Raw genomic sequence first — 14,574 nt, forward strand, 5'->3', positions numbered from 1 at the left:
AAATCTCGATTATGGAATGAGAATCCGTGCAAATTTAGAAAATTCGTCAAAGCAAGTATTATCTCCCGGTTTATGAATGTTTAAATGTTTTTATCTAATTAAACAATTTACGGTTCATGCTTGCTTAATGAAATGCAATGGAATTAGACATGTTGAGTTGGCATTAGGGCAAGTTTTACAATTGTATGATCTTTAGGCATGACCGAGATACTTGATGCGGATTCATGATGTGTGACCTTGATTGGAACATTGTTGTGTCGCTTTGAATATGAACATACATTGGCATGAATTCATTTGATTTAAGCATTTGAGCACAACACCACTTTGTATGTGAGCACTTTTGAGCCTAATAGATTATTGTGAGTGTCTTTTTTGCCGAGAATTCCTAGAATTTGCTCGGTGTCCTTTCAAAATTGCAATGTTGAGTAATTGATGATTAGATGAATATGGCATTAGGAGTAACCATTGTTTTAGAGCCCACTTTAAAAGCCTACCATTGTACCTCTAGAAACACAAGCTTGAGCCTAAAACTTTGTTTTTGTTGATATCACCATTGTCACCTAAGCAATCCTATTCTCCATTTCCGCTTGAAAACACCCAAACTTGACTTGGAAAACTAGTGTGAGGAGGTTAATATAGAAGCTTGACGAAACAAGATAGATTGAACTCGAGTTTAAAAGTCGAAAGTCTATGCCTAAGAAGAAAAGAGAAAACAAAACAAAGAAAGAATAAATAAAGTTTATAAAAAAAAAAAGATAGAAAAGCAAGAAGAGAAAAGAAATAAGGGCATTAGAGGACAATAAGAGTTCAAATGTGCCAAAATTCCAAGCTAACCTAAGGCCGATGATAGAGTATCACCTAGTTTCAAGTCAAGTTTTTAGCCTACATATCAACTTAAACCGTCCCCGAACCTTGGCCACGTTACAACCCTTACAAGTCCATATGATAATTATCAATTACCGAGCTAGTAGTGGAGTCTAGGACTATGAGCAAACCTATGGGAATTCCGTGATTGTGTGTTGCATTTCCTTACCTTAAACACTTGTGCGAAAGAGAGAAATCATGTGAGAAATAATTGTGCTTGTGTTTAATGCTCTTGGGTGATTGACATGGTGCTCATGTTCTTAGTTGACCAAAATATTGCATGTCCCTTAAATGATAGTGCTCTCGTAAGTGCCAATTGAAAGATTTATTAAACTTTTTGAATTGTTCAAAGTGCCATATTCCTCATGTCTTGGCTATTGCATTCCTCATTTGTTTGCATGATTCATGAGTTGTTGACACTAGATGTTGCATTTGCGTGTTCATAAATGGGGAGTATAGTTGTTGCTAAGATTGTGTTCCGTAGTTGTTAAGTGAGAAATTCTTCTTACTTGAGGACAAGCAAGAGCTTAGTGTGAGGAGGTTTGATAGGAGTGGAATACTCCTATCGGTTCGAGTCTTTTTAGCATCGCTTCGAACGTTTTATATGCGTTTTTAAAGCAATTGTATGCCTTATTACGTGTATGTGCAACTTCAGGTAATCGGAGCGATTATGAAGGTTTTTGATCAATAAAGGGCGAAGTATCAAAGAAATCTAGAAGATGGAAAGAGACCCAAGGCTTACCAAGGTCTCTATCGAGACAAAGGTTTTCAAATCGAGAAGCCACCTTTTAGGCAGGTCTCGATCGAGAAGGCTCCTGTTCTAAGCTTCTCGATCGAGACCAAGGTCTCCAAGATAAGCCGAGAGCTACCTAAAAATAGGGTCTCGATCGAGAAGCATCCTTACAAAGGCTTCTCGATCGAGACATGAAGGAGACCTGGAGTAAAATCTTTTTGGGTCAGTGTGCTAGTGGGCCCATTTTCCCCTTTTGGTCAAACCTTTGTACTAGTGGATTTGTCATTTAGCCTCTTTTGGCTTGGCTATATAAGGCCTTTTATGTTTTTAGGGTAAAAACATTCTACATTTTAGCCTCAATCCTAATATAGTACTTTTTATTTCCTTTTGTAGAGATCTACAATTGTTCTTATTGTTCTTGAGAAGTAATTTCCAGATTTTAGTTTCCTTTATGATTTTTCTTCTACTACAAGTCTTATTATTATTTCAAGCTTCATTATCTAGTGAATACTCTTATTTACACACAAGCTCTACTTAAGGTAATTGTCTTTTACTCATTATGAATAGCAATAGATGTTTAATGTTTGTTGATAAATTAGTAATTCTTGTTATCTTCACCATGGTTGGCTAAACCCCATGTTTGGGGGTTAATTTGAATCTTAGTTGTGTATGATTGGGTTAGGGTTTGGGGTTGTGTTGATTGTTCTAATTAAGGAGCCTAAAGCTTGCTTAGATTAGCTACCTAAGTATTGTTCTTAAATTAATTCTCACCTTGAGAGAGGGTTTATTAGTTGGATTTGATTAATTAGAGACTTAATTAGTAACACCATGAGAGTGGGTTAGTAATTAGGTGGCCTATGAGTTGTGATTTATTTGTTAATTGCCTCTATTTGCGTTTAGTGCTACGAGAGTAGGTTAAGCTCGATTAGTCGCGGTTTTGTAGCTCTTTGAGGCTCGAGAGAGCGGGAGTTGCGGTCTTAGAACACTCGGTCCTCGTTTAGTACCCTAAAACCGATACCCTTGATTGCATGACCTAGGAGGATTATTAGCTCCCAAACCTCTTTATCACTTGAATTTCGTTAATTATTATTGTGTTTACTCGTTTCTTTAAATTAGTAATTTGTTAATTCCTAAATTAGCATAAGTTGTTAGTAGTTGGTTGATTGGTTAATTAAGAAAAACACTTATTCCCTTGCTAAACGAATTGAATCGCAACTAAGTTCATTCTCATCGATAATCACTCTTGAATTCACTCCTTGTGGGATCGATAACTCGGACTTAGGTCCACTTTATTACAAGTTGGGGTATTTCTCAACATGGACCGGAGGGAGTAACGTTTAATATAATTTTGTGGATCTTAATGGAATTTTAGGTGATTTTTAAGTCTAAATTTACTATTAGACCACATTTAACCTCAAGACCAACTACTAACATAATTACCATAAATCCACTAAAAATTAATTAAAATTATTTGATATGCTATATATGAATAGAATAATATACTACAATTTATCTAGAAAGTTCACCTGAAATATACTACATAGAACTATAAAAGTGCACATTTGATCTACTTTAAATTCATGTCACTTGAATATAATAATATAAGATCCGCCAAATTCATCAGATTATGGAGAAATTTTTAGATAGACCTAGTCTATCACGTCATCTGTAGACTAAGCCATTTATAATACAACACCTTATTATAATGATGGCAATATCATAATAATTATGCAATAAATGCATTCAAATCTTAATGGTGATATTACGATATTGTTATCATTTTAATGAAGTGTTGTATTATGAGTGACTTAGTCTACTAATGACGTGGTAGACTCGGTCTACCTAAGAATTTCTCCAGATTATGATCTTATTTTAATACACAAAATATCCACATTTATATTTTGACAGTTACCGTACTTTTTTTATTGTTGTTTGATTATCGATAATATAAATTAGTTACTGTACTATATTTTTAGTGACTCTAGTATGAAATCCGGTTAATTTTTACTTGCGAGGCAGCCAGCGTACTTTTCAATTTTCTCTCATCTTCATATCAGCCATACGAACAAAAGACATCTCACACCTTTATACAATATCACCTTCTCCGTTCCCCAAATTAAAATTTGAGAGTTAAATTTGGTTGTTATGTAAACATAAATTGACCATATTTTATTTAAAACATGTCGGAATCACTAAAACTATAATACAATAATCAGTTTATAACGTTTTAAAAATTAATAACCAATTGTGGTGCATCAATAAAAAAAGAGCCGAAAACACGTTTTTGTACTTCTTCAATGTAGAATAACAATAATTACGAAATTTCAAGAGATTATATAGGCAGTTCGTATGTAAAGGGGAACAACAAAAGTCAAAAGAAAAATGGGGATAGATGCTTTTAAATTTTAAACTTTTAAAATGGAAATAAATTGAAATGCGGAGGAAATTGTGTATCAGGTAGCTCCCAGAATCAATTACCTGCATGCATATCATGACATGCTGAACTACATTTACTTACTAAAATCATATAATACTTACATTTTGTATAAGAGAAGAGCAAATAGACAAGGGAATAATATACATACATATACATATTGTTATATAATCGAAGATCAGCCATATATTATATCTACATAGATTTTGCTAATAATATCCACCAGAACTTCTCACATCCAACTCTAACGTCCATACCATTAGGCTATATTTACGAAACAAGTTTTGTATTCAATAACGGCATTCTGGAGGGAAGCCTTGAGGGAATCGCTTAGTGTCGGTGCAATAATTATAAATCATATGGTTCTTCTGCACCCATCTAAGCCTTTTGAGGCTGGTTGCATCGAGTTCTTGTCGGAGCATATAAGCAATATTAGGAGTGCAAACGTGTTTGCCAAATGCCAAAGTGCAAGCCTGAGCTTTGAAGTTTCTGTAGGAAGAAGTGAATGGAGCTTGAGACCAATCAGTCTTTATAAGACCGCCTCTTGTTGCCCACTCATCTGCATTCCATAGGCTTGAGTATATTCTCATTGCTTGCTTCTTTGGAAAGGGTACCCCTACCCATTCCAAGTTCTTGAATTGTCTTATTGGTATTCCATCTATTGAGAACCTGAGTCATAACATAGCAACAAACTTATTTAAAGTTCATGGATAAATTGATTCCTGAAGTTATTGTATTATTTTAGTTGCAGTTTACAAATTAGTTACCATACCACGTTTTTACTGATTATATGGTAGGATTCTATTGATATATACGGCCAAAATATGCCTACGTGGCAGCCGGTTTGTGCTTCAATTTCCTCTCATTTCTACATTAATTAGCCACACAACATGAGACACCTCACACTCTTTTATCATGTCTTCTTCCAAATTTAGGATTTCATAGCAAATTTCGGTTGTATAGTATAGTAGGCATATATAAATAGGACGGATTACATTTAATAACTTGCCGGAATCACTTAAAATATAGTACGGCAACTAAACTACAAATAGAGAAAAGTATAGTAACTCGAGAATCAATTACCCAAATGTTAATGATTTTTCAATCTATTTTTTTGTTTACAGAGTGGGATTGTAGGATCAGTTTCAAATTCATTGTTTGCTGTTGAGTTATGGCTCATATTGTTCCTATTTGGATTAGGATATATTGTTCCTATTTAGATTAGGATACTTAATCCTTTGTTTAGCATTGTTTTCCTTTTAGGATTTATAGTCTAGTTCCTTATTGGATTAGGACTTAAATTGTGTCTTAAGGGTTCACTATAAATAGAGGTGATGACCCTATTGTAAACTCACAACAAACATATAGAATAAATTCTCTCTCTGCCGTGGAGTAGATCGCATTGATCGAACCACGTAAAAAATCTTGTGTGATTCTTTTCTCTTCTCTTATTTATTTTCTGCTGCGCTAACAAGTGGTATCGGAGCCTAGATTTCAAATCTGAGATTCTAGGTATTTTGTTGATTGAAGATGTCGCTTCATAAATTTGATATTGAGAAATTCAATGGTTCGAATGACTTTACTTTGTGGAAAGTCAAGATGAAGGCTGTTTTGGTTCAACAAGGATGCGTAGCGGCGTTAGGAGGAGAAAGCAATTTACCGGAAGGTTTGTCTGTGGGAGAGAAGGCAGATATTATGTCAAAGGCACATAGTACGATTCTATTGAGTCTTTCTGATGAGGTGTTGAGAGAGGTTATCGGTGAAGGAACTGCTGATGCTTTATGGGGAGCGTTGGAGAGCAAGTTTCAGAAGAAATCTCTTACAAACCGGTTGTATCAGAAACAACGTTTGTATACATTGAGGATGACGGAAAATACTCAGGTAAGAGATCATGTTAATAACTTCAATCGAATTGTTATAGATTTACAAGGTGTTGGTGTTTCGATTGAAGAAGAGGATCAAGCCCTCATTCTTTTATGTTCTTTGCCCAGTTCATATGAAAACTTTGTTGATACAATGTTATATGGTAGAGATTCGATTTCTGTTAGTGATGTAAAGGATGCTTTGCAATCCAAAGAACTAAAGAAAAAGGTCTCTAACTCTAATGAGGAGGAATCGGTTTCTGGTCTTGTGGTGAGTCGGGGCAGGAGTCATGAGAGAGATGGTGGGAAAGGAAACAGGTCGCGTTCCAAATCGAAGTCTAATGGACGACGATGCTATCACTGCAAGGAGAAGGGGCACTTTAGAAGAGATTGTCCGAAGCTGAAAAAGGGTGGCGAAAACAAGGAATCAAGCGGTAATGCTAATGCAGCTGTGGTACAGGAGAGTTCTGATGAGGAAGAAAGCGGTGATGTTTTGACTGTGAGTACATCAAGTTCTGATAGTACCTGGGTCCTAGATACTGGTGCATCTTATCATATGTCTTCTACAAAGGAATTGTTTAATTCTTTCAAGGAGTGGAATGGCACTGTAAAGGTGGCGAATGATAAGGAGCTTGCTGTCAAGGGTAGTGGTTCTGTTCAGATCAAGATGTATGATGGTATGGTTAGAACATTTGATGCTTGGTTTATTCCTGAACTGCGGAAAAACTTGATTTCTGTGGGTACACTTGACAAGCAAGGGTACAACCACTCAGGTGGAGATGGACATATCAGAATTTCTAAAGGTGCATTGACTGTGATGAAGGGTGTGCTACAACACGGCATTTATATTCTCATAGGGAGTGCGGTAGTGGGAACAGTGGCGGTTTCTCGATCCTTGGAGGTACATGATGGTAAAACCGAGTTGTGGCATCAGAGGTTAGGTCATATGAGTGAGAGGGGGCTATCCATATTGAGTAAACAAGGGTTGTTAGAAGGAGCGGAAACGGGGAAGCTGAAGTTCTGTGAAACTTGTATTCTTGGCAAGCAACGCAGGGTGAAATTCACTTCTGGAAGGCACACTTCTAAAGGCATCCTGGATTATATTCACTCGGATTTATGGGGTCCTGCTCGGGTTGAATCCCACAGGGGACTCAAATATTTTGTGACCTTTATCGATGACTACTCGAGAAAGGTGTGGTTGTATTTTCTGAAATCGAAGGATGAAGTGTTTGGACGGTTCAAGGAGTGGAAGACCATGGTTGAAAAACATACTGATAGACAGGTCAAGACACTCAGGACGGACAACGGGTTAGAGTTTTGCAATGCACCATTCGATGACTTCTGTAGAAAGGAAGGTATAGTGAGGCATCACACTGTACGGTACACACCACAGCAGAATGGGGTTGCAGAGCGGATGAACCAAACACTACTACAGCGTGCTCGGTGCATGCGGTTAAACGCGGGTCTTCCAAAGCGTTTCTGGGCTGAAGCAGTTAACACTGCTTGTTATCTGGTGAATAGATCGCCATCTACTGCAATTGATTTGAAGACACCTCAAGAGGTATGGTATGGTAAACCCTCTGATTATTCTGGCTTGCGTGTTTTCGGTTGTGTTGCCTATGCTCATGTTAATGATGGTAAACTTGAGGCGAGGGCAATGAAATGCATATTTCTAGGGTATGCGACTGGAGTTAAAGGGTACAGACTGTGGTGCACAGAGATGGATAGAACTCCAAAACTGATTATTAGTAGAGACGTAACCTTTGATGAATCTACTATGTTTGGCCAGAAAGAGGAACTTGGTGATCTTGCAGGAAAAACTGATCTGGGTGCTAGCCAGAAGGTGGAGTTTGTAGCTCCAAATAGGATTACTACTGATCCTATAAACGAGCCTAATGAAGAAGTGGTAGAAGAGAGTATAGCAACAAGGAGAGGAAGAAGGCAAATCAGAACACCAATGAGATATGTGGATTGTGTTGATACGGTTGATACTAATCCTATGGCTTATGCTTTGGCAATAAGTGAGATCATTGATTCTGATGAGCCGCAATCGGATATGTTGACAAAGCCGTTGCCTACTGAAAAGTTCAAGCTCAGCTTGGACTTGGTCAATGTACGCAGTGCATGAGGCCCTTAAGGGGCATGGATGGCAGAGAGAGAGTTGGTCTTGGTTAACTTTGACTTTGGAGTAATTTTAAGTCAAGGTGGAGAGTTTATTATGTGATGCAATTTGGTGTCCTTGTGATTTGCTGAAGAAGGTTTCAGGATTAATCTTGTTGGGTGTATTCGCCAAGGTGGAGATTGTTGAGTTATGGCTCATATTGTTCCTATTTGGATTAGGATATATTGTTCCTATTTAGATTAGGATACTTAATCCTTTGTTTAGCATTGTTTTCCTTTTAGGATTTATAGTCTAGTTCCTTATTGGATTAGGACTTAAATTGTGTCTTAAGGGTTCACTATAAATAGAGGTGATGACCCTATTGTAAACTCACAACAAACATATAGAATAAATTCTCTCTCTGCCGTGGAGTAGATCGCATTGATCGAACCACGTAAAAAATCTTGTGTGATTCTTTTCTCTTCTCTTATTTATTTTCTGCTGCGCTAACATTTGCACTATTATTTCAGTTCCACCACAAAATATAAAAAGACAAAAGTATTCATACAAAGTGCAAATCTTCAAAAAATAAACTAAGAACAGAAATGCAAATTATGCTACTAAAAGAATAATGTTTAATAAATGTAATTTTAGCTTAATTAATTTGAAAACTTGACATTGAGTTTGACCATGAAAATACAAAAGTAAAATATATTTCTTTATAATGTATAATTTAATTTAATTGTAAATTGAATAATAATAAAGTAGGAAAAATAAATAAATATGACTTACACAATAGAGTGGGGGTTCCAAAGAATGGAATAAGTGTGAAAATGAGTAGTGGGATCGAACCAAATGCGGAACTGTTGCTCTCTGTCACCCTTGCCATTGCAATAAACATTGGTATGAACAGTGTAGGGTTCCCCACTCAAGTTCCCCAAAAATTCGAAATCTATCTCATCCCACCTATACCCTGCCGACTTCATCTGAAACATACATACTTTTTTTACTACCAAAGGGTTCGTCTAGTAGAATGTTGGATAACCAGAAATCAGGATCTACTATTATATCTCATCTTTAAGTTTGTTTTTCAGAATTAATTATTTTATTTTTATTTTTTCAATCAATTTAAGATAATTTTTTTAATTAATTAATGATACGATTATATAATCCAAATTATATTTTTAAAATAGCTGATAAAAATAATTGGAATTATAGTTCAAAAACCGGATGACCCTTACTAATAAAAAAATATTCACATTCACATATAATTTATAAATACACAAAACTTTATAAATCTTTTATTTAAAATAAATTTTAATTTTTTTGATATGAGTAAAGTCATTTTTATTTCATATTATATATAATTATTTTTATTTATTAACACAGTAGTGAAACAGTTTAAATGATTTATTTGATATATTTTAAAAAAATTAAAAATTACTACACCAAAAATAGCAATATTCATATTATCTGTAGAATAAAAAGAGAGAGATGAATACATACATAGTAAGCGGTGACAGTTCCAGCAGAGTTGCGAGGAACAAGCTTGAGCTGCATATCAATCTTTCCGAACAGATATTCTTTCTTTGACTGAAAACCAGAGCCCGAAGCTTTGTCAAGCGAAAGTGTAAGAAGCTCACCATTCTTCTCTAATCTTCCTCTACCATTTCCCCAACTTACATCAAATTCTTCACTGAAGCTAGCAGCAGATGCACAAACCAAACACCCCATAATTACCACCACAAGCTTAAATCTAAGCGATGGGTACGAAGCAGCCATTGTTTTGAAACTTTTTGGGTTCTCTGGCTTTTTCAAAATGTATATATAAAGGGTCAAATTGATAGAAACTGACAAAATCCATGCATATTTCTCTCCTTTTCTAAATTTTACTTTCAACACGTATCAATAATTAATGCTTTATTTTTAGCTCAAATTCCATTCACAATATGCTCGGGTTTCTATTTATAACTTTCCTTTTAAATTTTGATTTTTTTTATTTTTTTTATTTATGAAATATATTTTTTTGTTTTTTTAATTTTAAAAATACATTTTGTTCGGTTTTCATTTTTGATTTTCTGTTTTTTCGGTTCAGTCGATCTAATCGACCGAACCGACCGACAGTTTTTTTATATAGTGTAAAATTAATGTATATATAGTGTTAATTTTTATTTTTTATAAAAAAAAAAATTTAGAATTTTTTTTATAGTGTATATATAGTGTTTTTATGGTATTTATATAGTGTAAGATTAGTGTGTATATATAGTGTATAAGTAGTATATACATAGTGTAATTTTAGTGTATTTATAGCATTTTATAGTGTTTTTTGTGGTTTATACCATGAAACACTGTAAATACACCATAAACACTGCAAATACACCATAAACACTGTAAATGCACTATAAATATACTAAAAAACGGCAGAAATACACTATATATACACCAAAAATACACTAAAGCGTAAATATATTATAAAATTACTATAAATGCACCATAAATCAATTTTTCTTTACAAAATTAGTAGCAATAAACAAATTTATGAATAAGAAAAGAAAAAATAAATAATTATACGAATAATAGAACAATTATAAACAAAAAATTATAAATCTACAATAATTTATTTACAAAATATTTAAATCATTACAAAAAATCTAAAAAATTACACAAATCTAAAAATGAGTCGAGAAATCCATAGCGCGGATGGAAGAGACGAACGGACTAGCGCGAACGAAAAAGACGAACGGAAAAACGACCGGAAACGACGAGAAATCCATCAGAAGTAGACGAACGGAAGCGCGATCAGAAAGACGACGGAAAAGACGAACGGAAAAATAACCGGAGGAGATAAACTGAAAATTAAAGGAAAAAGAAGAAGAAAGGAAGAGAGAGAAAGAGAGAGAGAAAAAAGTGGTTATGTAAAAATATAACCTAAAATAAGATAAGACTTCTTTATTAGGTAACGTAGGATAAGAGGAAAAGATGAGACAAAATGGTGTAAATATTTTACCAAAAATAAGTATTTGGAAAATAATCCTTATATATCGGTATAAGATACAATTTCTTAATAAATTAATTAAATATTGATTATAATAAAGTATTAATAATAATTAATTAATCAATTGAAAAATAATAAAAATAATTCATGATAATACTAATAATAAGTTTTCATCTTTATGTATAAATTAAATAAAAAAATTATATTAGTCTTGATTGTTAACTCGTTTTCAATTAAATTAGATTCAAAAATTGTCTACTTTGCATAATTTTATATTAGGATAGAATTTACGAAAATTTAGTATTCAAATTTTCAATCCAGTTCTTTTTATAGATTTCAAATTTACGCCAGGGTGGATAAAAATTTCCAATTTGAAAATCAATTCAATTTGACTGGCTATAAAAACTTAAACCTAAAAGCTCGTAAAAGAAAAAGAATAAAAAAATAAGGCCAAATCTTTTATGGAAGTTTTACAAAAGTCCTAAAATTTTCAATTTTATCCAATTTGTCCTGAAACGCATGATTTTATTTGAATTTTGTCTGATTATGTAATTTTACTCATGTGGCGCCTACGTGGCGCTGATGTGGCATGCCACACATCAGCGCCACATAAGGCAAATTGTAAAATTGGACAAAATTAAAATAAAATCATGCGTTTTAAGATAAATTGAATAAATTAAAAAATTTGAATTTTTATGAAATTTTTATAAAAGATTTGGTCTTTTTTGATCATTTGGCTAAAAAAAACAAAAGTGCATCTTGAGGATTTTCTGGGCGTCTAGGTAGTTGGTGAGAAACTGGGGAGAAGCTGGAAATATTAGCAAAAATCATTGAACTGTAAGAAAGGATACAAAATAGGGAGTGATGTTAGTATAAAGGCTTAATCACCAAAAAATGCCAAACCTATACGTTTTGTGTCAATTATAGCCAAACCTTTAAAAATCACCAAATTTAGCCAAACCTTATATGTTCTGTTTCTTTTTTAGCCATTTTTGAATCGAACCGGTTTTTCTGACACCGTGTCGTCCACGTCACCGCCAACTAAGCAATTGACTGACATGTCAGCTGAAATATTTAAATAAGGTTTGGCTATAACTGACACAAAATGCATAGGTTTGGTATTTTTTGGTGAATAAAACTAATTTTAAAATTAAATAATTAAATGATTAATTATATTATAATAAAATTCATATATATTAAAAAATAATATTTTTATTTAACGCTAACTTAAATTATTATTTTTTTTACTAAATTTAAATAATTCTAATAATTTTTTTTACATATTTGATGGATATATAATTAATTTAAATTCTATTAAAAACAAAAAATGTCATGTTCATCTTAAAATTTATTTTTTTTAAATTACATTCGTCGGTTCTTTGACACCGCCGCCGTTTTAGACCCAATTGTTCGTCTTCCGACGAACAATCTGAGAGTATTATACACAATAAACATACAACAATGTTCATAATTCAACTATACACACATAAACATAAAAATAATCACTAAATAGACTGCTTATTTAAAGGACGAGTGTAATTATTTTTTCATTTTTTTTTCTTTAAAAAGTGAAGCTCATTATGGTGTAATCAATATATATCATGATGTTTATAAGTATAAACACATAAGTCATTTTACTCGGCATAGCCAAAAACTTACTTTAATTTACACATAACTATTTTATTTATTACCTAAATCCAGTCATAATAAGATTTCAACAACATTAAAAATAATAAATCAAGTTCAAAATCATCATGAACATTAAACCTTTTCACCAAATTTAATTCAACATTAATTCCTAAATAATACATTAATTCATTTTTTTAATTACATATTCATTAAAATATATTATAATATAAATTTATTAAATTTAATTAGATTTAATAAAAAATTAAAATTAATTTTAATTAGTATTAAATAGGAAATATTAATTATTTTTAAATATACATAAATTTTATAAATAATATAATTAATTTACTAATTATTAAATTTAAAAATTGGCTTGAATTTAAAATTAGGGTTATTCACCAAAAAATACCAAACCTATTTTTTGTGTGTCAGTTATAGCCAAACCTTATTTAAATATTTCAGCTGACATGTCAGCCAATTGCTTAGTTGGCGGTGACGTGGACGACACGGTGTCAGAAAAACCGGTTCGATTCAAAAATGGCTAAAAAAGAAACAAAACATATAAGGTTTGGCTAAATCTGGTGATTTTTAAAGGTTTGGCTATAATTGACACAAAACGTATAGGTTTGGCATTTTTTGGTGATTAAGCCTAGTATAAACTTTAATAAGTTAAGTAGTTGCCGCTGAAGAGACTCGAGAAATATAGTCATCACAAAGTAACAATTATTTGAAGCAAAAGTGAAGCTTCTTTTGACACTTAAACTTCGTATTGCCACCTTATTGCCTCATTTGGAGTTCCTCTTTTCATTACAAATCATAAGTTTTGGGTGTTTCTTTCCACCATCTTGTCTTATTAGGCGACTAACGTCTTGTCCATAGTTATACTTCGAATGAGAGTTACACAATAAACTGCTAGATGGTGGTTTGATTTTTCAGACAAACATTTAAAAAAAACATTTTGTTCATATTATATAATTCCTCTTTTAGTCAATTAGTTCTAATAATTTTACTACTTATTTAATCAATTAACCATTTATGTATTTTTAAAATTATGAATTAATAGTATATTTTAAAATTAAATTTATATTTAATAAGTTTTTTTTTTTGAAATAAATTTAATAAGTTCTTTTAAATAGAGTAAACTTTTAATTATATATTTTCATTCTTAATTCAAAAAAATTATGGTTCTACATATACAAAATTTTAGAAAATGTATATGTGCATGATATAATTATATAATCAATATTAAAGGTTACTTCTAAATGTATATGTGCATAATATAATTTTATTAAATATAACTTGGGTTATATTTGAACAAAACTTTGGGTTTAGGTTAGATTTTGGTCGCTCAACAAGTGAGAAGAAGCTTGCTAGTTTGAATAACTCGTCTGACTCACAGTTATGAATTTTTAACTTGATTTAAATTAAATTGTTTAATAAAGTACTCGAATTGTAATTGGAAATGTAAACTATTATGATTTGTATTCTATAATTTGCGTTATAGTTTGGATGCGTATAAATTTAAGTGTTCAGTTATACGTGTCTTGTTGTTATGTGTGCTAATTCTATGTGGTGTCTAGTACTCTCTAGAATTAGAGTCTGTTTTTTTTTTTTATTATTATTTTATATCTTGTCTAGACGCGTCGACTTTTCGTACTTCAGAGGGGAATCAGAGTTAGGTTGCTTGCTCGGATTTTCACGTGGATTGCAAGCAGGGAATTTATATCTCTACTTACCTTTTTATTAAGCAAATGTTCTATATATATATATATATATATATATATATATATATATATAAAACAGCTCTCGAACTGTTTTCGGCATTGTGGATTTGATTTGGAACGTGCTACTCGATGGGTATCATTGAAACTACGTGCGCACCGATAATGATTGTTATGGTATTGAAGTAGGTTTGAAATATGTCTCATCTTAGTGAGAGCACCGGTGGAAGATACG

At 32.5% G+C, this 14,574-nt stretch overlaps 1 protein-coding gene across 1 annotated transcript; it reads right to left on the reverse strand.

Annotated features, from left to right (window-relative positions):
- Positions 1-4,123: 4,123 nt before the first annotated feature.
- Positions 4,124-9,814, reverse strand: LOC126670477 (probable xyloglucan endotransglucosylase/hydrolase protein 25). The gene is made up of 3 exons (XM_050364217.2): positions 9,501-9,814; positions 8,787-8,980; positions 4,124-4,700 (listed from the first exon to the last, which is right to left on the reverse strand). The coding sequence occupies exons 1-3, from the start codon at positions 9,774-9,776 to the stop codon at positions 4,322-4,324; spliced, it is 849 nt and encodes a 282-aa protein (XP_050220174.1). The 5' UTR covers positions 9,777-9,814; the 3' UTR covers positions 4,124-4,321.
- Between the last annotated feature and the right edge of the window lie 4,760 nt (positions 9,815-14,574).

Source organism: Mercurialis annua, linkage group LG2, assembly GCF_937616625.2.
Source record: "Mercurialis annua linkage group LG2, ddMerAnnu1.2, whole genome shotgun sequence".
Lineage (NCBI taxonomy): Eukaryota > Viridiplantae > Streptophyta > Magnoliopsida > Malpighiales > Euphorbiaceae > Mercurialis > Mercurialis annua.